The 22,664-nt window shown below is 60.2% G+C and overlaps 1 protein-coding gene across 1 annotated transcript; it reads left to right on the top strand.

Annotated features, from left to right (window-relative positions):
• Positions 1 to 8,365: 8,365 nt before the first annotated feature.
• On the top strand, positions 8,366 to 21,106 carry CDH15 (cadherin 15). The gene is given in 16 exon segments (XM_065416658.1): positions 8,366 to 8,395; positions 8,398 to 8,487; positions 8,624 to 8,707; positions 9,490 to 9,651; positions 10,771 to 10,926; positions 11,286 to 11,430; positions 13,868 to 14,028; positions 14,353 to 14,481; positions 14,684 to 14,869; positions 15,376 to 15,629; positions 16,860 to 17,002; positions 17,074 to 17,310; positions 18,095 to 18,334; positions 18,425 to 18,561; positions 19,418 to 19,582; positions 20,909 to 21,106. Coding segments are annotated over 16 exon segments (2,517 nt in total).
• The last annotated feature ends 1,558 nt before the right edge of the window (positions 21,107 to 22,664 follow it).

The following is a 22,664-nucleotide window of genomic DNA, read 5'->3' as shown; positions in this document are numbered from 1 at the left end:
CCAGGGGCCAGCAGGGGAGCAGAGATGCAGCCAAAGCCCAGCCTCTTGTGTCCTAGTGGCACCGCACCGCCTGAGGTGCTGACCCCTCCAGCCACCGGGGCATCCCCGCATGGCAGGCCGGCCCCAGCACCGCCAGCACGGCCTCACCCCACAGTACAAAGCCAGGGCGTGGGGCAGGCCCAGGACTCCAAGACACCCCCGGAGCTCAGTGAGGCAGCCTGGGAAGGTGTGAGGCCAGGCTAGGGAGGGACCAGGCCCTGGAGGTCTGGTGGTGGCCATCTTAGGGTGTCCCTGAGATGGGTGGCTGGGGGCGTTCTGGTTCATGGTGCTGCATTTCCAAGTTGGGTCCATCTGCTGTTGCTGGGAGAAACGTCCCCAGCCTGTGTGTGTCCCTCCATTGCTCCTGGATTTCAGTACCTAGCGTGCAGAGCCGTAGGGTCGCCTGTTCAGTCCCTTGTCCGTGCACCACACGCATGTGCAGGGCATGCCCAAGCTGTCCCCACGCTCACTGCCATGGCGGGCTACATCCCACCGGGGTGTGCACAGTCACGGCCAGGCCCAGTCCAACACTGACGCCAATGGGAGGACCCCTTGGGCATCATACTGAGCCCTAAACGGGTACCACGGGACTCTGCAAAGCTGGCCCCGCCTCCCGTCATGCCCCCCTGCCAGGAAACACGGCCCATCCTCCTTGGCCTGTGGGTGTCGAACCTCCAGGGGGTTATAACATGGCGTGTTGGCAACGACTTTGGGCCCATCTCTGGTGCATAAGCCCTAAGGACGGAGGCAACTGGGTCCTTCCCCCTGCCCCGTGTCTGTGCTGGGAGGAGCACGCCTTCTCCCAGAGGAGCAGAACCCAGTGTGTTTGGAGAGAGGCTCTCCCCCGCCAGGTGCCCGGCCGTGGCCCGCAGCGGCGTTGGGGCTGGGAGCCAAGGGACTTGGCCCTGGCTCCGTGGCTTCTCTGTGACCCTGGGAACTGTGGTTGCAGCGTCTCAGTTGTGTGATTCTCCCAGGCCGAGGGAATGTGTGAGCGGGCTCCTGGCCAGCAGCTGCATGGAGTGCCCCAGCCCACCCCGCCTGCTCCAGCTGGTGAGCACAGCAGGGTGGGCACCCAGAGAGCACCCCCCAGGCCCACTGCGGTGGCTCAGTCAGCCTGTCGGGGGGAAGGGTCTGGGCAGCCATTCAGTGTCTCCAGTGCTGGGGGCCATCCAGGCTCCGTTCGGCTGCAGCCCCGGGTGGGCTCCCCGCAGGATGGGGGCGAGCGGGAGCTGCTGCCAGGTGCCGGCCTGGGAGCTCTGGGGACCAGGGACCCACAGCACAGGCAGCTGGGAGCCTCCCCCCGACGGCCCTACCGGAGTGGGCAGCTCTGGAGCGGAATCAGTCAGAGCCGCCCTCGGGGCCTGGACTGGCTGCAAGTTAGGGCTGAGGGGGTGTCGGCAGAGCGGGGGAGGGGGGGCATGGGCTGGGATAACGGGGGTTGGGATAACGGGGGCTGTGGATCAGGACTGAGGGGCATTGGCAGAGTTGAGGGGCAGGGAGCTGGGATAATGGGGGGGCTGCGGATCAGGACTGAGGGGCATTGGCAGAGTTGGGGGCACGGGACTGGGATAATGGGGGGGCTGTGGATCAGGACTGAGGGGCATTGGCAGAGTTGAGGGGCAGGGAGCTGGGATAATGGGGGGGCTGCGGATCAGGACTGAGGGGCATTGGCAGAGTTGGGGGCACGGGACTGGGATAATGGGGGGACTGCGGATCAGGACTGAGGGGCATTGGCAGAGTTGGGGGCAGGGAGCTGGGATAATGGGGGGGCTGCGGATCAGGACTGAGGGGCATTGGCAGAGTTGGGGGCACGGGACTGGGATAATGGGGGGGCTGTGGATCAGGACTGAGGGGCATTGGCAGAGTTGGGGGCACGGGACTGGGATAATGGGGGGGCTGTGGATCAGGACTGAGGGGCATTGGCAGAGTTGGGGGCAGGGAGCTGGGATAATGGGGGGACTGTGGATCAGGACTGAGGGGCATTGGCAGAGTTGGGGGCACGGGACTGGGATAATGGGGGGGCTGTGGATCAGGACTGAGGGGCATTGGCAGAGTTGGGGGCACGGGACTGGGATAATGGGGGGGCTGTGGATCAGGACTGAGGGGCATTGGCAGAGTTGGGGGGCAGGGAGCTGGGATAATGGGGGGGCTGTGGATCAGGACTGAGGGGCATTGGCAGAGTTGGGGGGCAGGGACTGGGATAATGGGGGGGGCTGTGGATCAGGACTGAGGGGCATTGGCAGAGTTGGGGGCATGGGACTGGGATAATGGGGGGGCTGTGGATCAGGACTGAGGGGCATTGGCAGAGTTGGGGGCACGGGACTGGGATAATGGGGGGGCTGTGGATCAGGACTGAGGGGCATTGGCAGAGTTGGGGGCACGGGACTGGGATAATGGGGGGGCTGTGGATCAGGACTGAGGGGCATTGGCAGAGTTGGGGGGCAGGGAGCTGGGATAATGGGGGGGCTGCGGCTCAGGACTGAGGGGCACCAGCATAGCTGAAAGGGGGGATCCGTCCAGTGTCTGACTCTCCAGCGCTGTTTGTTCTTTCTCGTCCCTCAACTGTTAAATTGTTAAAGCCCCATGGGGGAGGGTGGGGTCCAGTCAGGAGCAGTGAATCCTCAGCAAATACCTGTATGGGGGGGGGGTCCCATCTCCTGCCCGCCCCAAGGGGGGGCTCTGAGTTGCCAAGGCAGTGGAGCGCAGGCCCCATTGCCCCAAGTGGGGGAAGGGAGCCGGAGGCTGCTCCCAGGCTCCGTGCCGGGGGCCCCTGAATTCCACTCGCCTGTAGATTTATTTGGATTCTCTGGTTAAACCCCCCTGGGTTAAGCCCCGAGGTCACCCGCAGCTGCCTGCGATCCTGGCAGCGTGTTCCCAGCACACACCCAGGCACTTGCCTCTATTTATAGCCAGCGGGGCTGGCGCTGTCTGTGCCCTCCCCGCCCGGCCGTCCCCTGGGCCTGTGGGAACCCGAGATTAGTGTGTTCCCTCTTCTGGCCCAGCTGAGCAACGGGCCCCAACCCCAAGTCTGGCTGGGGCAGGAGCCTTTCGCTTCAGCCCCAGAGAAATGAGCTGTGGGGGGTCAGTCTGGTGCTGTCCTGGGCGGGCGACCAGCCCTTGGGGCACTGGGCACCCGGAACAGCACCCGCCACTGCGTCTTTTCAGCAAACCCACCCACACTGGCCTGGGCGCGCACACACACACATACACACAGAGCAATACCTGCAGCACACACACATCGCACACCAGCGCTCTCAACACACCCCGGATCTCTCTCTCCCTCTCGCACACACACACATACCTGCAGCACACACACATCACACACCAGCGCTCTCACACACCCCGGATCTCTCTCTCCCTCTCTGGCGCGCACACACACACACACACACACACACACACACACACACACACACACACACACACCATGCAGCTCACATTCTACATACACGCAGTGCCCAGTCACACACTTGCCCAGAATTCCTGCTACACTTGTCTGGGGGCAGTACACACCCAAGCATGGTGCAGCCTGCATGGCGAGTGTGCAAGGAGCACACCCATCATGCTCATGTGCAACACACCCAGCGAGGCCCCCTGCAGGCAGCTCACAAATTCCCCACCAAGAGCATCATTTGCCTATAACAAGGGACGCGCCAGCCGCCAGAGGCTCTGCCTGCCCACCGTGCCTGTGCCTCACATGCCCCTCAATCAGCAGCACTCGGTGCTGCCAGGGCCTTGGGCTGCAGGCTCCTGGGTCGGGGGGACTGAGGCCAGAGTCTGGCCCTAATCGCATCGCCCCTCTTTGCTATTCCCCTGTTGCCCTGTGAGAGCCGGAGAAAAACCCCTCCTCCAGCCCCCATCCTTCCTGAAACCCAAAGGGCCCTTCCAGTCCCCTCCACCTCCCACAGGCCCACGCAGCTGCTCCCTGAAGCCCCACCACAAAGGGCTCTTGTGTTTCCAGAGATGCATGGCTGGGATGTCTCGGCAGCAGCTGCTCTAGATTCTGCCACTCGCAGGCAGAGTGAGAGGAAGGGCTTCGTCCAGCCGCCTCCTGCCTGGACGGGGGTCAGGGGCTGAGATGGATGCTGACACTGAGGAAAGGCTGGGGGTGGCAGGTGACACAGGCACCGGCTTCCCCCGAATCCCCGCCCCCCCAACCCCACCCTGCTCCACATCTTCCCACCCCCAAGCCCTGCCCCCGCCCCACCCCTTCCCCCCAGACCTCTGCCCCGCCTCTTCCCACCCCCACCCCGCCTACTCCCGCCCACTTCCGACCTCTCCCCAAAGCAGACCCCGTCCCTGCTCCTCCCCACCCAGCGCCTCCCGCACGCCACGAAATAGCTGATCGCGGTGGGCGGGAGGTACAGGGCAGGGAGGGAGGGGATCTTGGCTGCCAGTGGGTGCTAAGCACCTGCTATTTTTTTTCATGGGTGCTCTATGGCAGGTGGCGGGGGGAGGAGGGACTCTCTGGGGTGGGGTAATGGGGTCTGTGATGGATGACCGGGGCTGATGGGTGTCTCGTGGTGCACGGTGTGTGGGAGTGCACGTGTGACTGTGGCCGTTGGTGCACAGGTCTGTCATGTTCTTGTCTAGCAGATATGGTCTGGCTACGGCGCTTGCTTAGACACCCCAGGCGTGTCCATCATAAGATCCTTTCATGCTCTGCCAGGTATGACCAAGGTGCGTTTAAAATAAAATCTTTGACCAATGGCGCCACCTAGTGGCTGGACAGTGTTATAGTTTAGCATTCCATGACATCTCCCCCTTTAAGTGCTACATTCCTGCCGTTCCCAATATTTACACTATCAGCCTGTCTTTGCAGTTCAGCGTGTATCTGGCTGTTCTGTGTCTCTGAATCGCACTGGTTTTCTAATGACACGACCCAAACGCGTAACCACTGGGCCATCTGGCTGTGCACCGACTCGCTGTGGTCGGTCTGGAATCCTTGAGTTCTCCCTGTTCTGAGTTGACTGGTCTTTCTGGGGGACAAACTGTAGATGTCATCGGCGTCTGTTAAACTCTCCATTGTTTGTCTCGATTGCATAGGAGCTGGGCACTGCCTTCTTTTTCTTCACAACAACTGGAGTTGTTCAGCCTTTTTCCCCATCCAATTAGCTAGGCACATGGCCACTAGGTTCTAGACCCAGCAGGTCTCTAACTGGCAGATGTCTGTTGTAAGAGTGTTCATAAGCTCTTTTAACCTTTTTATTCAATTTGCCACCGTCTTCATGTCTAGCCACTTCGGAGATAGAGCCAGTAGCTGCTATTGGTGTGGATCTGTAACTCAGAGGAGCAAGGAATGGATCTTCCTGCTGTAGGATTTTCTTGGCTGCCTGTACAGGTCTCTCAGCCGCACCATTCGCTTGTGGGTAATGTGGGCTGCTAGGAATATGATCAAAATCCTATTTCATTCAGACTGACTTAAATGCTGCTGCAGTGGATTGTGGTCCATTGTCCATCACTAGTTGTTCTGGAATACCAAAGTGAGCAAAAGTGCACTTTAGTTTCTCAATAACACTGCAACATGTTATGTCTTTCAAGTACATTATTTCTATATAACTAGAAATATAGTCCATGACAACCAAGTAATGACATCATCTGAATTCACATAAATCTGCAGCTAGTCCCATCCAAGGTCTGGCTGGTTGAGGTGTTGTTATTAAAGGTTCTTTGTGTTGTGTTGGTCTGTTAGCTTGGCAATGTTCACATGCCGATACTTCAAGTCCTCACTGATGCCCCATCACCACACTGACTGATTGGCCTGTTCATGGCATTAGTTAATCCTTGATGTCCTTCATGGATGAGGTTTGGGATTTCTCCTCCCATTTCATTTGGAATTACAATGCAATTGCCTTTCATCATGAGTCCATTTGACTCACTCACGACAAAGTAAGTTGCTTGTCACATCCTTAGTCTCCTTTAGACATGTAGGCCAGCCACCCTGAATGTTACTTAGAACTTCCTGAAGTTGCGTGTCTGTGAGGCTGGCGTAGTCTCTTTTCTGACACTGGTGTATATGTGTCCATAGCATCCTTAGGCACCTTTACATCATCTTCGAGCTCACAGGTAGTTGGGTGTGACGCTGGGCTCCATGACAGAGTGTCTGCTACTACCAGATTTTTCCCAGGAACATATTTAGCAATTGGGTTAAATCACATGAACCTTATCAATAGATCCAGGTCTTTTCCACTGATGACGGTAACAAGGTAGTTTATGGTCTATTATCTGTAAACTAATCCAGTCCACGCAGTATCTGTAAAAGTTCCTACATGCCCATACACTTGCCAGGCTCCTTTTCAATCAGTGCATGTTGTTTTTCTGCTTCTGTGAGTGTGCGAGAACAAAATGCAACTGGCTTCCACTCAGAGCCCTGTTGTTGCAACAATGCACCACCCAGCTGTTTGCATCTGCACTGACCATTGTGGGTTAGTTCACATCATAGTACTGAAGATCTGGAGCTGTTGAGTTCATTTCTTTTACCTTTTTGGAAGCAATTTCTTGATTTGGCCCCCATAGCCAAGATGGGTTGGACTTCAACAGTTCATTCAGTGGTTCTGTCACTGTAGAAAGGTCTTGTAGCTATTGACCCAAGGTAATTTACCATCCCCAGTATACATCTCAGTTCTGGTACATTTGCTGGTGGATTCAATTCTCAAATTGCTTTTACTTTCCCAGGGCTAGGAATGGTTCTTGCCTTAGTGTCTGTCCCAAAATCTTGATTTGGAATAGGTGGAAAATGCATTTTTCCTTGTTTAGCTTCAGCCCAGACTGACTGATTAGGTTTAGCATTTCGTTGGGGGTTTTGGTGTATTCTTCCATTGAAGATCCATCTGTCAGAATATCATCCATGAAAACAGCTCCATTTATGTTCAGTAACAGTTCTGCCATCTTTCTCTGGAAAGTCTCAGGGACACTGGTAATCCCCAAAAGTAATCTGCTAAATCTCCCGAAGGGTGTGATAAATGTAGTCTGTTTAGCACTTTATCTGGCTAAAGGAATTTGCCAGAATCCACTTGAGGCATCCAGCTTGGAGAACACTGTAGCTGCATTCCCTTTGGGGAGGAAGTCGTCCCATGTTATCTCCTACAGCTGCTTCATTAAGTCTTTTAAGATCCACATAGGAAGCCTGCGAGGTGTACGCACAGTGTCTCTAGGGTTATTTGTGTTGGATCACCTTCCAAAACGCCAATATCAAAAAATATTCTAACACGTTCCTCCCCCTTTCTCAGCGGGCCCTTCCTGGCCGCCACGCTGCAGCTAAGAAGGCTGGAGGTCTGTGGGCCTTTGATCACATACCCTCTGAACACATAGCTTTTGTCTTTGTACATTGATTCGGTGAACTGGCCTATGCAGTTCAGAATCCCTCCAGGGCTCGTCAGATGACTGTCAGGTGACTGCTGCTTTAGAAGGGGATTGTAAATCCCTTCTGAGAGGACTGTGACATCAGCTTCTTTAGCCAATTGTAAAGTCAATTGTCTTGCCATGAATATTCAGCTGCCTCTCCAGGCAGGCTCTATGGCATCACAATGGCAGAATCCCAGAAACAATGGCGCTTGATTGCCGGTGATCCGAGTCAGCTCCCTGAATGCTTTGGTGCTGCAAACAGCTGCAAACTGTCCATATTTGGTGCATGTATTACAGCACGGATCTCTGGCTAGACTTTTTCCACACCTTGCGCATGTGGGCTGGAATTGGTTCCTCTTAGCCTGGGAGTGTACTGGAGTGCTAAACTGTATTATACTGTTTAGCCAGCAGGCGGCACTTATCTAAGTTCACCTCAGCCGTACCTGGCGGAGCATGAAAGGGTCTTAGGATGAACATGTGGGGGGTGTACAGTATATGCAAGCTCTGTGACCAGCCCATCTCTGTTACCGACGGACGTGCCAGGGAGGGTCTCTCCGTGCCGCAGGGGTCGTGTGGCAATGCCTGTTAGCGCTCATGCTGCAGCTGTTAACAGCGTCTAAGCTAGTTTCTTGTTTCGCACATTGCTCTTGGGTTTCCTGTCTCACACTGAGGGGGCTTTGCTCTCGGTGGCTAAGGTTAAATCGCTCTTCAGTTGTACCTGCTGCAAAAGGTTTTTAATCTCTTAACCAGTCTGTTTTGGCTATTTTCATGTTTTGCATTTCCCAAATCACAGGTTTCAACTCATGTATGCAGAGCTCTTAGAAACCAGATAACATTTTCTCCTGGTCCTTGAGTTCTCTGGGGAAAATGTGCTCTTTCGTAACGCCCATTTCTCTGAGGTATACAGTGAGCGTCTAACATAGCCAGACCCCTTTCCTTGTCATCTTAGTGACTATCTTCCAATAAAGGCAAAGGATTTAAAGCTATGCTCTGCCTGCTTCCCCAGAGCATAAATAGAGAAGATACCCGGATAGCTTCAGTTTCTTTGTGGGGCTTGCTTGTAATGCGAAGTCTTGTTTCCAGTCTGAAGGTTTGTCAAAGCTGAAGGTCTCTGGGACTTCGTGGCATGCATATGAGACCCTGCAACCTTTCTTGCTTTGTTCCTTTTGTTTGCAACCTTGGTTGCTGTTTTCTTTCTGTTCTTAATTTACTTCTGACACCATGTCATGTATTTCTGTACCAGATATGGACTGGCTACAGAGCTTGCTTATGCACACCAGATGTGTTCGACACACGAGCCTTTGATGCCCTGACAGGTGTGGCTAAGGTTAGCTTAAAAGAAGATATTTTCACACAGTTCCAGCGCCTAGTCGCAGAGCAGTATCATGCAGATTAGCATTGTGTTACAGTACTGCGGCTGTTTGCATGCACAGCCTGTAGGAATGTGTGCGCCCCTTGCAGGAAAATTCCACAATCGGAGCCTAAGAAAAGCCAGGGGCTCTTGTGCTGGGGTGTCCCTATGGGTGTCTCTCAAGGATTCTGACATCCAGCCTGCTGCGTTCTCAGCCGGCGGTGTTGTTGCCTCCATCAGCCCTTACCTGTCCAAAACAGCGCAGTCCCGTGGAGCGGGAGAGAGGGGTCAGCCTCTGCAGAGAGGAAACCCTGGGCAAGGGGAATCCCCCAGGAGGAGCGGGGCATTGCCTGTCCCAGGCACCAAATGGGCACAAGGGAAGAGCCCCCACCACTAGCGCTGGGCGGGGAGCAGGGCTGAGTGCGAGGGTGGGATTGCCTCACATCCCCATGCTCTGGAGCCATGGGCCCCCGTCACTGCTGGCAGCACAGCCTGAGTGGGGAGGAGACCAGCCTTGCCTCAGAGCGTCCCCGCCGCACCCAGCCTGCAGACCTGGCATTGACTCCGCTCTGCGCCCCTGGATCTGAACCGTGGCTATCGCCCGTTCCACGCCCTCACCAAATACCCAGGTGGGGCAATGACCGACTGCCACTCCCACTGATTCCTACCCAGGGCGTGCCCAGGTGGGGCGGGGGAGCCAGCAAGCGGCAGCCGGGGTGACCGGTGGGCTGGCCTGACCGCAGCCTCTGTCCCAACAGGGCATCAACCTCTCCCAGGGGGAGGCTGGCCTCCCCGCCAGCCCCCTGGTCCTGTATCCGTGGCGACAGCGAGCTGGGCCCAGCAGGGTGAAGAGGGCCTGGGTGATCCCGCCCATCAGCGTGTCCGAGAACCACAAGCGCATCCCCCACCTCCTGGTGCAGGTATGTGCTGCCCGGCCTGGCCTGAGCAGCCCAGGGCAGGTGCTGCAATGGCCCAGGGCCCCAGAACTCCAGAGCTGGGCTGCGTACGGTGTGGGCAAGGTTGCCTCCTGCTCGGCCTGGCAAGGGCAGCTCTGGGGCATCAGGCCTGGGGAGGACAGAGGCCATGGCAAGGGCAGAAAAATGTAGACGGGGCTTCTCCTCACCTCAGGGGTCACCCAGCATCCAGGCTATAGAGGCAGGGATGTAGGTTGGCCCTCACTCCCGGGCGGCGCCCCCCCAAATTGTGTCAGACACACACCCAGCCCTCCCATCATATACACACACATCTACAACTGCACAAACACACCCCACCACCATTCACACGCAGCCACCATCCACCATCACACACACACACATCCCCCCCGATCCATCACACATGCATCCACCCCGATCCATCACACACACACACATCCCCCATTCACACACAGCCACCATCCACCATCACACGCATCCACACCCATCCACCAACACACACACACATCCCCCATTCACACACAGCCATCATCCACCATCACACACACACACATCCACCATCACACACACACGCATCCACCCCGATCCACCATCACACACACTCATCCACTAGTCACATCCACCATCACATATGGACAATCATTGCACGTACACACATATCCACCATTGCACGCACACACACCCATTCACCATCTCACACACACCCATCCACCTTTGCACAGGCACACATCCACTCTCTCCCACACTTCCACTACCATACACACATGCACCATCACAGGTGCACACACCCATTCCCCATAGCACATACACACACACAAACACACCCATTCCCACTCCCTCCCCGACTTACACACACACACACACACACTGAGTCACGCCCTCGCCCAGCCTGAGCCCGCCTTCCGATGATGTGCTGGGCATCCCTGGCTGCTAGTAATGCCTTGCGGGTGGGTGGCTCAGGGGCCGATCCAGGCAGCCGCCCACCCCTAGACCTCTTGCTCCCAGGATGGCTGGGCCTGCACTCGTCCCAGAGGGCCAGGCTGGGGATGGGTGCGGGGCGAGAGGTTGCCAGCCCTGTGGGTTTATTTTCACATGTCCCTCTGGCAGATCAAGTCGGATAAGCAGCTGCCTGGGGGCGTCATCTACAGCATCAAGGGGCCGGGCGTGGACGAGGAGCCCCTGGGCATCTTCTCCATTGACAAGTTGAGCGGGAAGGTCTTCCTCAACACCATGCTGGACCGGGAGAAGAACGACCGCTTCCGGGTAAGGGCCCCTCCCTGCATGCAGCTCGGCCTCCTCTGCTTTTGCTGCTGTGTGACACACACACACACACACACACACACACACACACACACACACACACACACACACAGCTGGGGGAGGGGGGGCATGTTCTGGCCTGGGGAGGAACACAGTGCCTCCTGCTGGGAGCCTGGCTTGGGATAGGGGTGAGCTCTCCGGAGCCAGCATGGCCAGTCATACCCTACAGCATCTCCTGTTGGCAGCGGCTGGGACTGGCACAGCCCTGGAGCCAGTTAGTCGGCAGTGAAGTGTGCTATTGTCTGGTGGCTGGTAAGGAGCCGGGAGCTGTGGCTGATGCCTGTTCTCTGCCCTGTGCCCAGTTGAGGGCCTTTGCCCTGGACCTGGGGGGCGCGACCCTGGAAGACCCCACTGACCTGGAGATTGTTGTGGTGGACCAGAACGACAACCGGCCCCTGTTCCAGCAGGAGGTTTTCACGGGGCACGTGGTGGAGGGAGCCGTCCCAGGTGGGTGTCTTTGGTGTGAGCCTGCGAGGGCCTGGCATTCACCGGTCCGGCACAAATCTAACACAAAAGTATGAGCACATAGCTAAGGAGGAGCACAAAGGAACAGCACCAGCATGTAGGGAGATTGGAAAACAGAATCCCAACTATACCTAAAAAATGATGGGATCTAAATGAGCTGTTACCACTCAAGAAAGTGATCTTGGAGTCACTGTGGATAGTTCTCTGAAAACATCCACTCAATGTGCAGCGGCAGTCAAAAAAGTGAACAATGGTGGGAATCATTCAGAAAGGGATAGATAAGACAGAAAATAACATATTGCCTCTATATATATCCATGGTATGACCACATCTTGAATACTGAGTGCAGATGTGGTCGCCCCATCTCAACAAAGATATATTGGAATTGGAAAAGGTTCAGAAAAGGGCAACAAAAATTATTAGGCGTATGGAACAGCTGCTGTATGAGGAGAGCTTAAGACTGGGACTTTTCAGCTTGGAAAAGAGATATCTAAGGGGGATATGATAGAGGTCTATAAAATGATGACTGGTGTGGAGAAAGTAAATAAGAAAGAGTTATTTACTCCTCATAACACAAGAACTAGGGGTCACCACATGAAATGAATAGGCAGCAGGTTTAAAACAAACAAAAGGGCATATTTTTTCACACAATGCACCGTCAATCTGTGCAACTCCTTGCCAGAGGATGTTGTGAAGGCCAAGACTATAACAGGATTCAAAAAAGAACTAGATACATTCATGGAGGATAGGTCCATCAATGGCTATTAGCCAGGATGGGCAGGAATGGTGTCCCTAGCCTCTGTTTGCCAGAAGCTGGGAATGGGCAACAGGAGATGGATCACTTGATGATTCCCTGTTCTGTTCATTCCCTCTGGGGCACCTGGCACTGGCCACTGTTGGAAGACAGGATACTGGGCTAGATGGACCTTTGAGCTGATCCAGTTTGGCTGTTCTTATGTTCTTATGTAGGGACAACATGAGAAAGGCTAAGGCACAAAATGAGTTACACCTAGCAAGGGACATAAAAGGCAGTAAGAGGAGGTTCTTTAAAAACATTAAGAGCAAGAAAAAGCTGAATTTACATGTAGGGCCTCCACTTAGTGGGGAAGGAGCACGAACAACTGATGACATCGAAATGGCTGAGATGTTTAATGCCTATTTTGCTTCAATCTTCACTGAGAAAAGCTAATGGTGACCAGATACTCAACATCATTAATATTGACAACAAGGGGGGAAGGATCACAAGCCAGAAGAGGGAAAGAACAGGTTAAGAATATTTAGTTAAGTAAGATAAGAATATGTATAGTTGGGATTTGGTTTTCCAGCGGGCATCACTTTACATTTATCAACACTGAATTTCATCTGCCATTTTTGTTGCCCAGGCGAGGTGTGGGCTTAGGTGAAATTACTGTAAGGTGGGTGCCCGAGTGGCTGAAAGATCTCACTCAAAGCATAGTTATCAATGGTTCACTGTCAAACAGGGGGGATGTATCTAATGGAGTCCTACATGGGGCTGTCCTGTGTCCAGTACTATGCAATAGTTTCATTGATGACTTGGACAATGGGTGGAATAGGCTTATAAAACTTGCAGATGACCCCAAGCTGGGAGGAGTTTCAAGCACTTTGGCAGACAGAATTAAAATCAACAAGATGAAATTCAATATAGACAAGTGCAAAGTACTACATGTAGAAAGGAAACAATCAAATGCACAACTACAAACTGGGGAATATCTGGCCAGGTGGTCGTGCTGCTGAAAGGATCTGGGGTTGAGGGTGAATATGAGTCCACAATGTGATGGAGCTGTGGAACAGGCTAATGTCATTCTGGTGTGTATTAGCAGGAGTGTTGTATGTAAGATATGGGAGGTACCTGTCCCCCTCAGCTGGAGAACTGTGTCCAATTCTGGGTGTCGCACTTTAGAAAAAATGTGCACAAATTGGAGAGAGTCCAGAGAAGAGCAACAAAAATGATCAAAGGTTCAGAAAAACCCGACCTAGGAGGAAAGGTTAAAAAAACTGGGTATGTTTAGTCTTAAGAAAAGGAGACTGAGGGGGAGGACCTGGTAACAGTCTCCAAATACGTTACGGCTGTTCTAAAGAGGACGGGGACCAATTGTTCTCCATGTCCACTGAAGGTAGGAGAAGTGATGGGATAATCTGCAGCAAGGAAGATTTAGGTGAGATATTAGGAAAAACTTTCTAACTCTCAGGGTAGTTAGGCTCTGGAATCGCCTTCCAAGGAGGTTGTAGAATCCCCGTCATTGGAGGATTTTAAGAACAGGTGGGACAACCTGTCCGGGATGGTCTAGGTTTACTTGGCCCTGCCACAGCGCCGGGGGCTGAACTTGATGACCTCTCCAAGTCCCATCCAGCCCCACATTTCTATGATTCTACACCCACGGTGTATTTCTGATCGCAGGCACCTATGTGCTGAAGGCAGAAGCCACAGACGCTGACGACCCCGACACGGACAACGCGGCCCTGCGATACTCCATCCTGGAGCAGGGCTCCACCGGGCTCTTCAGCATCAATGAGACCACAGGCGAGATCCGCACCGTGCAAGTGGGGCTGGACCGCGAGGTAACGGGCCTCGGGGCAGCCGGCGCTGTGGGCTGAGAGTCCCTGCAGGCACACGGCAGGCTGGGGGCCTGCCCGACTGCACTCGATCAGTGGTATACTGCGTGGCAACCAAGACCAGTGTGCTCTGGCTACCTGTGGGCAGCCCCTGGGCAAGACTAGCAGAGCCCTGTGCACCAGGGCTAACTCAGGCCAATGAGGGCTGGGTTGGGCAGGCCCTGGCCGGGTAACGCCGGGCATTGCCCCCTCCAGGGGTCCAGGGCACTATGGGGATGGGCTGGTGCTGGGCCTGACAAACAGGCAAGTAGCTGGCTCCCTCCTCCCCAGGTGGTGAGTGTGTATAACCTGACTCTCCAAGTGGCCGACATGTCGGGCGACGGCCTCGCCACCACAGCCACCGCCGTGATCTACGTGGACGACATCAACGACAACCCGCCCGAGTTCACCAAGCCGGAGGTAGGGAGCCAGGCCAGCGGCTGGGGGCCCAGGGTGCAGGATGCCTGGGGGCCAGTCTGACTCACTGCATGGCCGCGGGGGGGTTCCTGCCCTCTGTGGGCTCCGTGCCGGGGGACAAGGATCCTGGCCCACACTGGGGGAGATGTGAACATGGGCCGTGCCATCGTGCCAGGCCGTGAGTTCCCCGGCTGCTCTCTTGCAGTTCTCTGTGGAGGTGCTGGAGAACACGAGTGGCGTGGACATCGGCCGGCTCCTGGTGCACGACAAGGACCTGCCCGGCTCCCCCAACTGGCTGGCGCGATTCACCATCCTGGAGGGTGACCCGGACGGGGCCTTCGCCATCCGCACCGACCCCCGCACCAACGATGGCGTCCTCTCCGTGGTGAAGGTGAGGGGGCAGCGCCCTGGGCCACAGCCTGTCCCTGCTCCCAGACCCAGGGGGCTTGGCCAGCACCCATGCCCCAGCCAGGCCCCTGCTCCCTCCAGCCCAGGCCCAGCTGGAGATGAGTCGCTCAGTGCAGGGGCCATGCTCTGCCCCTCGTTACCAACGGCCCCAGGGAGCAGCCAGGCCATGTCCCAGCCCTGAACCCTGGCTGGAGAGCGGCCCCTGGGGGTGGGGGTGGGGAGCCCATGTGCAGAGCGTCCCCTGGGCGTGGGGGTGGGGAGCCCCGCTGGAGAGCGGCCCCTGGGCGTGGGGAGCCCATGTGCAGAGCAGCCCCTGGGCATGGGGGTAGGGAGCCCCGCTGGAGAGCGGCCCCTGGGCGTGGGGGTGGGGAGCCCCGCTGGAGAGCGGCCCCTGGGCGTGGGGAGCCCATGTGCAGAGCGACCCCTGGGGTGGCTGGCCTGGGGTTAGCTCTTTTCCCTGTGACTAACTCTCGGCCCCTCCACGTTCAGGCCCTGGACCACGAGGGGCGGGACCACTTCGCGCTCACCGTCTCCGTCCAGAACCAGAACCAGCTGCACCCGTCAGCCCCCCAGACCACGCGGGCCCTGGCCATGGTGCAGGTGCAGGTTCAGGACGTGAACGAGGCACCCTTCTTCCCCAAGAACCCCCGGCTGGCCAGAGTGGCGGAGGGGGCGCCACCCGGCACCGAGCTCATCACCTTCAGCGCCAGCGACCCCGACACCTGCCAGCCTCAGGCCCTCAGGTGAGCCCACCCCCAGGGGGCCCTGACCAGGGGCCAGCGCCACCTGCATCCCCAGGAGCCCTGGCAGAGCCCCCAGGAGCAGCCTGGACGCAGTGCCAGGGGCTGGGGAACAGGGGGTGGTAGCTGCACTGGCCAGCGCGGGGCCCCATGGGGGGGTACGAGGATGGGGAACTTGGCCCTTGGTGCCCGCCGAGTGGCGGCGCCAGCCCGGCTGCAGGGGCTGCTGAGGCGGGGGTGGCGCTCTGGCCTGCAGGAGCCCTGGGTGGGGAAGCGCCCATCAGACAGGTTGGCAGGGGCTGGGCGCTCAGGCTCAGCGCTCTGCCACGCAGGCTTCAACTCCTCTTGCTTGGCGCTGGCTCTGGGTGGGGTGTTACCCGCCCATGCTAGGGCACCTCCACCTTTACTCAATTGCTAGGGCTCAGGGCATCATCTCCTGCAGGCTTGTGGGGCCGTGTACCCGTGAACGAGCCTTACACAGTGATATCCTTCACTGCTGGGTGGTAACAGTTACCAGACAGAACCCACACGCCAAGCAGGCAGTGCACCACGCCCATAAGGCAAGTGAACTGTTCCTGGTGACCCGTCAGGATCAGGTCGCCCGGGGTTCCTCCAGCGTCTGCACGATATAATTGGCAGCGCGTTGAGGTCTGGCAGCTCCCATCTTGGGCTGTGTCTGGAGTTGGTGCCAAAGATCTTCCTTTTGGACCCCACTTTATATAGTTAAGCTTGAGGCCTGCTTAGCGCTACCTTAGCCAATCATTTTAAACGAAAGTATTACACAATAATCCTTTGACCAAGCCTAACGTATTGCAGCCCAACGCTTTACCCAGTAACACCCACCACCTTGCACAAATTAGTTCTGCAATAGACAGACAATTAAAGAACCAGACGGAAACCATCTAGATAAACAATAGAGAAGGTACCATAAAGGCAAAACAATGAAGTGTAGATTTCACACTCCCTGTTGCTAAGTGGTTCCTGGCAGACAGGACGCTGTCGCTAGACAGCCTACGAGCTGTGTCTTTACCTGGTGGCGGTGGGTACTGTTAGGACAGAGGTGCCGCCTTAGCCCGCTGTTACACTGCTTTACTCTCATTTAGAGGGGATGTGACTTTTTGCTTCTCCCCCTCCCCGCCTCCAGCTGCTCATGCCAGGGCAGGGCTCCCGGGATGCCCCCAGAAAGGTTTGGGTTGGTTGCCTAGGCAAATCACTTGGTATCTCTGCCTGCAGTTACTCCCTGGCCTACGACCCGGCCGACTGGCTGCTGCTGGACCCGCGCTCCGGGATGGTGCAGACCAAGCGGGAGCTGCCACGCCGCTCGCCCCTCTTGCAGGGCAGCTGGTACACCGCTGTCATCCTGGCCAGCGATAACGGTGAGCTGGGGGGCGCTGGCTGAGCCCTGCTGGTGAGTGCTGGGCCCTGACCTGTCTGCCCTTGTCCCCAGCTGACCCGCCGAGCACGGCCACTGGCACCTTGTCCATCGAGATTGTGGAGGTGAACGACCACGGGCCGGCCCTGCTGCCGCTGGCGGGCGTCATGTGCAGCGAGCCCAGCAAGGGGCGGGGGCTGCTGCTGAGCGCCATGGACGAGGACCTGCCGCCCCACGCCGAGCCCTTCCACTTCCGCCTCAGCCCCGACGCCCCCCAGCTCGCCCACAACTGGAGCCTCAGCCAGCTCAACGGTGAGGGCGGGGGCCAGAGCGAGCGCCAGCTGCGATCGCCTCGCCCATGGACGGGAGGCGACAGCCTGAGTCCCGCTCCCCACGGCCCTGCAACAGTGAGGGCAGGGCCGCCCCAGCCCGCCTGAGGGGGAAAGACTTGATCGGCCGGGGTGGGTGGAGCCTAGTGGGGGGGCAAGGGGCTGATCAGTGAGGGGAGAGCGGGGGGGCTGATCGGTGAGGGGGAGCAGGAGAGGATCAGTGAGGGGGGAGCAGGGCCCGCTCGGTGGGGGGGAGCAGGCCCCCATTGGTGAGGGGAGAGCAGGGGGGCCTGATCGGTGAGGGGGGAGCAGGGAGGGCTGATCGGTGAGGGGGGAGCAGGGGGGGCCTGATCAGTGAGGGGGGAGCAGGCCCCCATTGGTGAGGGGGGAGCAGGGGGGCCTGATCGGTGCGGGGGGAGCAGGAGGGACTGACCGATTGGTGACAGGGGAGCAGGAGAGGATCAGTGAGGGGGGAGCAGGGCCCGCTCGGTGGGATGGTGGGGGGGAGCACGCCCCCATTGGTGAGGGGAGAGCAGGGGGGCCTGATCGGTGAGGGGGGAGCAGGGGGCACTGATCGGTGAGGGGGGAGCAGGAGGGACTGATTGGTGAGGGGGGAGCAGGGGGCGCTGATGGGTGCGGGGGGAGCAGGAGGGACTGATTGGTGAGGGGGGAGCAGGGCCCGATCAGTGGGGGGCAGAACTCGGGGCCATAGGGGCTGGGGCGGGTGCAGGCACGCGGGGTATCATGGTGTCCCTGTCTCCGCCCAGCGACCCACGCGGTGCTGGCAGTGCTGGTGCCGGTGCCCGCGGGGCTGCACTCCCTGCCGCTCCTGCTCAGCGACTCTGGGACGCCCCGGCAGGAGCGGGCGCAGCTGCTGAACGTCTCCGTGTGCCCCTGCGACGAGGGGGGCAGCTGCCAGGCCAGCGCGGCGGCTGCCTCCACGGCCGGGGCGGGGCTCAGCTTCGGGGCCCTGATGATCATCCTCAGCAGCATCATCCTGCTCCTGTGTAAGTGAGACAACGACCCTCCCCGCCCCCGCTGACCCCCGCCCCAGCCCGGCCCGGCCCCGGCCCCACCGCCTCTCTCTGTCTCGGCAGCGCTGGCCCTGCTGGCGGCCGTCCGGGAGCGCTGCCACCGGCGCCCGCGGCACGAGGGGCTGCTGGGGAGCTCGCAGGACGACCTGCGCGACAACATCCTCAACTACGACGAGCAGGGCGGGGGCGAGGAGGACCAGGTGAGGGGCCCCCTGCTAGCCCAGCCCTGCCCCTGGGTCCCGACCCACAGCCCCCTGCTAGCCCTGCCCTGCCAGTGTCCCACGATCCTGACCCACAGCCCCCTGCTAGCCCAGCCCTGCCACTCGGTCCCGACCCACAGCCCCTGCTAGCCCAGCCCTGCCACTCGGTCCCGACCCACAGCCCCCTGCTAGCCCAGCCTGCCTCTGGGTCCCGACCCACAGCCCCCTGCTAGCCCAGCCCTGCCAGTGTCCCACGGTCCTGACCCACAGCCCCCTGCTAGCTCAGCCCTGCCACTCGGTCCCGACCCACAGCCCCCTGCTAGCCCAGCCCTGCCACTCGGTCCCGACCCACAGCCCCTGCTAGCCCAGCCCTGCCACTCGGTCCCGACCCACAGCCCCCTGCTAGCCCAGCCTGCCTCTGGGTCCCGACCCACAGCCCCCTGCTAGCCCAGCCCTGCCAGTGTCCCACGGTCCTGACCCACAGCCCCCTGCTAGCCCAGCCCTGCCACTCGGTCCCGACCCACAGCCCCCTGCTAGCCCAGCCCTGCCACTCGGTCCCGACCCACAGCCCCCTGCTAGCCCAGCCTGCCCCTGGGTCCTGACCCACAGCCCCCTGCTAGCCCAGCCCTGCCCCTCGGTCCCAACCCACAGCCCCCTGCTAGCCCAGCCACCCCTCAGTGCCGACCCGCAGCCCCCTGCAGTCCCCCGTCTCTCCTGTTTAGGGGACACACACACCATATTACACCAGACTGGGCAGCACCAAACTGCCGCTGCCCCTTGCAGCCCAGCGCCCCCCGCAGGCAGGGACCTGCTCACCAGCTGCCCCTGGCAGGCGCTAAAGCTTTTCTCTCCGTAGGGCGCCTACGACATAAACCAGCTCCGCAATCCTGACTTCTTCCCCCTACCCTGCCCCCTGGGCAAGCAGCCAATCCGGAGAGACACTCCCTACAGCTACGCCACCCCCCCGTATCCACGGAAACTGCCCGCCAGCCCCTCTGACATCGAAGACTTCATCAATGAGGTGAGCGGGGGGCAATGGCATGGGCTGGTGCTGCTCCCAGCCGGCCCCAGCGTGCGCCTGCCAAGCTGGAACAGGTCAATGGGCCAACCGGGCCGGTCTGCCAGCCCCAGGGCCCCCCGCTCGGCCAGATGCCCCCAAGGCCGGTCTGCCAGCCTCAGCGCCCCCACTCGGCCAGGTGCCCCCAGGGCCGGTCCCTAGCCCCAGCGCCCCCACTCGGCCAGGTGCCCCCAGGGCCGGTCCCTAGCCCCAGCGCCCCCACTCGGCCGGGTGCCCCCAGGGCCGGTCCCTAGCCCCAGCGCCCCCGCTCGGCCGGGTGCCCCCAGGGCCGGTCCCTAGCCCCAGCGCCCCCGCTCGGCCGGGTGCCCCCAGGGCCGGTCCCTAGCCCCAGCGCCCCCGCTCGGCCGGGTGCCCCCAGGGCCGGTCCCTAGCCCCAGCGCCCCCGCTCGGCCGGGTGCCCCCAGGGCCGGTCCCTAGCCCCAGCGCCCCCGCTCGGCCGGGTGCCCCCAGGGCCGGTCCCTAGCCCCAGCGCCCCCGCTCGGCCGGGTGCCCCCAGGGCCGGTCTGCCAGCCTCAGCGCCCCCGCTCGGCCGGGTGCCCCCAGGGCCGGTCCCTAGCCCCAGCGCCCCCGCTCGGCCGGGTGCCCCCAGGGCCGGTCTGCCAGCCTCAGCACCCCCGCTCGGCCGGGTGCCCCCAGGGCCGGTCCCTAGCCCCAGCGCCCCCACTCGGCCAGGTGCCTCCAGGGCCGGTCCCTAGCCCCAGCGCCCCCACTCGGCCAGGTGCCTCCAGGGCCGGTCCCTAGCCCCAGCGCCCCCACTCGGCCGGGTGCCTCCAGGGCCGGTCCCTAGCCCCAGCGCCCCCACTCGGCCGGGTGCCCCCAGGACCAGTCTGCCAGCTCCTGCTCGGCCGGGCTCCTAAAGGGCCAGTCTGCTGGCCGCAGGGCCCTGCTCAGCTGGCTTCTAGCCACGCTGGAGCCTGCCTGCTGGGATAATCTTTCCAGCATCCAAACCATGCCGGGCACCTCCAAGGACAGACACAGCCCCTGCCCTGAGTGGGAGGGGTGACATTGGCACAGGAGGGAGGGAACTGGGGTCCCACACCACACTCAGGCTGTGACTGGCTCAACATGGGTGGGGCTTGGTGCTCCAGTGGGCACCATGGGGCTCCCAGGATCTGAGGGGTGGGCACAGGTGGCAGGGGCAGGCCAGGCGCTGGCAGGAGGGCCGAGCTTGGGCATGGAGACAGGTGCCTGGCCCAAGAGCTGCTGCCAAGTAGCCAGTAGCCACGCCCCCCCCCCCTCAGCCTCAAAGCCCTTTTCTCCTGTCCTCAGGGGCTGGAAGCAGCCAACAGTGACCCCAACATCCCCCCCTACGACACAGCCCTCATCTATGACTGCGAGGGCTCCGGCTCCGTGGCCGGCTCGCTCAGCTCCATCGTGTCCAGCCTGACGGATGGCGACCAAGACTACGACTACCTCAGCGAGTGGGGGCCGCGCTTCCGCCGGCTGGCGGACCTGTACGGGCACTAGGGCTGGGGCAGGGAGGGGGACTCAGGGACCGGGGGGGCAGAGCTCGCTCCTGAGTGTCAGGGAATCCTGCGAGCAGGGGGCTGGGTCCTGCCCAGCACCAGCAGAACCTGGGAGCAGCCGCCTCTGCAGGACACGGCCCTAGTGCTGCTGAGCCCCGGGCACGGGACACCTGAACAGCGCCAGCCTTGGGAACAAGCTGCTTTTAACAGCAGAGCCAGCCCGGGGCCCAGGCAGCCCCCCACATGCCAGGGGCTGGGCTGGGCGAAGCCAGCGCCTGCAGCTCAGCCCTGCCTCTGCCCATGCACCAGCCCCAGGAGGGCGCAGGGATGAGAACTGCACGGAGACCCACACGCCCAGCTCAACCTGCAATGAGTGCTGAGCCGGGCTCCGGGGGGGGCTCCTGCCAGGCCCCCGTCCAAAGCCGGGGGCAGCACAAGGGGCAGAGGGCACCAGTAACCGGGCAATGGGGAGAGCGCCACAGCCAGCCTTAACTTTAGCCTGGCTCTCAAGGGGCAGGCTGGGGAGCAGGAGGCAGCCAGGAGCAGGTGGAGGAGAGGGGCTGGGCTGGCAGGGCAGAGGGGGGAGCAGGGCACAGAGGAGCACGGGGAGGAGAGGGGCAGGGCTGGCAGGGCAGAGGGGAGCAGGAGGAGGAGAGGGGCAAGGCTGGCAGGGCAGAGGGGAGCACAGGGAGGAGAGGGGCCGGGCTGGCAGTGGAGGAGAAAGGCAGGGCTGGCAGGGCAGAGGGGGGAGGAGAGTGGCAGGGCACAGGGGAGCACGGGGAGGAGAGGGGCAGGGCTGATGGGGCAGAGGGGAGCAGGGGGAGGAGAGGGGCAGGGCTGGCTATGGGGGAGGTACATTATGCAGTAAGGCTCAGGGCACTTTTGCAGCAGACGTGGAAGGGGCAGAGGCTGGCTGGGAGCCCGGCTCCTGGAGTAGCTGAGCTGGGAGAGGGCAGAGAACAAAGTCCTCCAAGGGAGGGGGGGGTCCTGCCAGGGAGCTCAGTGCAGGAAAAGGCGAGCAGGGAGCTGGGGGTCAGGAGTGAGGGGCAGGGCTGGCAGGGGCCCTGGAGCAGCTGAGGCCCAGGAAGCCTGGGGAAAGCCACTTCCTGCAGAGGCCCCCAGCAGGGGGAATTGCCCAAGCCAGGCGGCGGGAGGGGCAGGGCCGAGGGGGTGGCAGCGGCAAGGCACAGCTGGCCTAGGGAGGCAGGAGGGAGCAGGGCAGCAGCCCCTGGCTGATCCAGCCCCTCGGGCCCTGCCTGGCTGGGGCACTCAGGGCAGGGGCAGCCCCAGGCTGGGACCTGATGAGGCCGAGGGCTGTGCCAGGGCCAGGAGGCTCTGCTCCCTGGGGAGGTTCTGACACAAGTGCCAGGTGAGAATCCCCCTACGTCACCCCCCAATAAAGAGACTTGGAGTGCGGCACTGGCTGGAGCTGGGTGCTGCATGGGCAGGGGGCACCTGCCAGTGGAGGGGGAGTGAAGTGCTGCTCCTGGGCCTGGGTTAAGGGGGCTGCCCAGTGCTAGGCCGGGGGCCCCCAGCCCAGCCTCCTCCTCCCAAGGCCC

Source organism: Emys orbicularis, chromosome 14 (genome assembly GCF_028017835.1).
Source record: "Emys orbicularis isolate rEmyOrb1 chromosome 14, rEmyOrb1.hap1, whole genome shotgun sequence".
NCBI classification, from domain to species: Eukaryota; Metazoa; Chordata; order Testudines; family Emydidae; genus Emys; species Emys orbicularis.
Note: the sequence above shows the minus strand (reverse complement) of the source record. Positions and strands in the feature narration are given on the sequence as shown.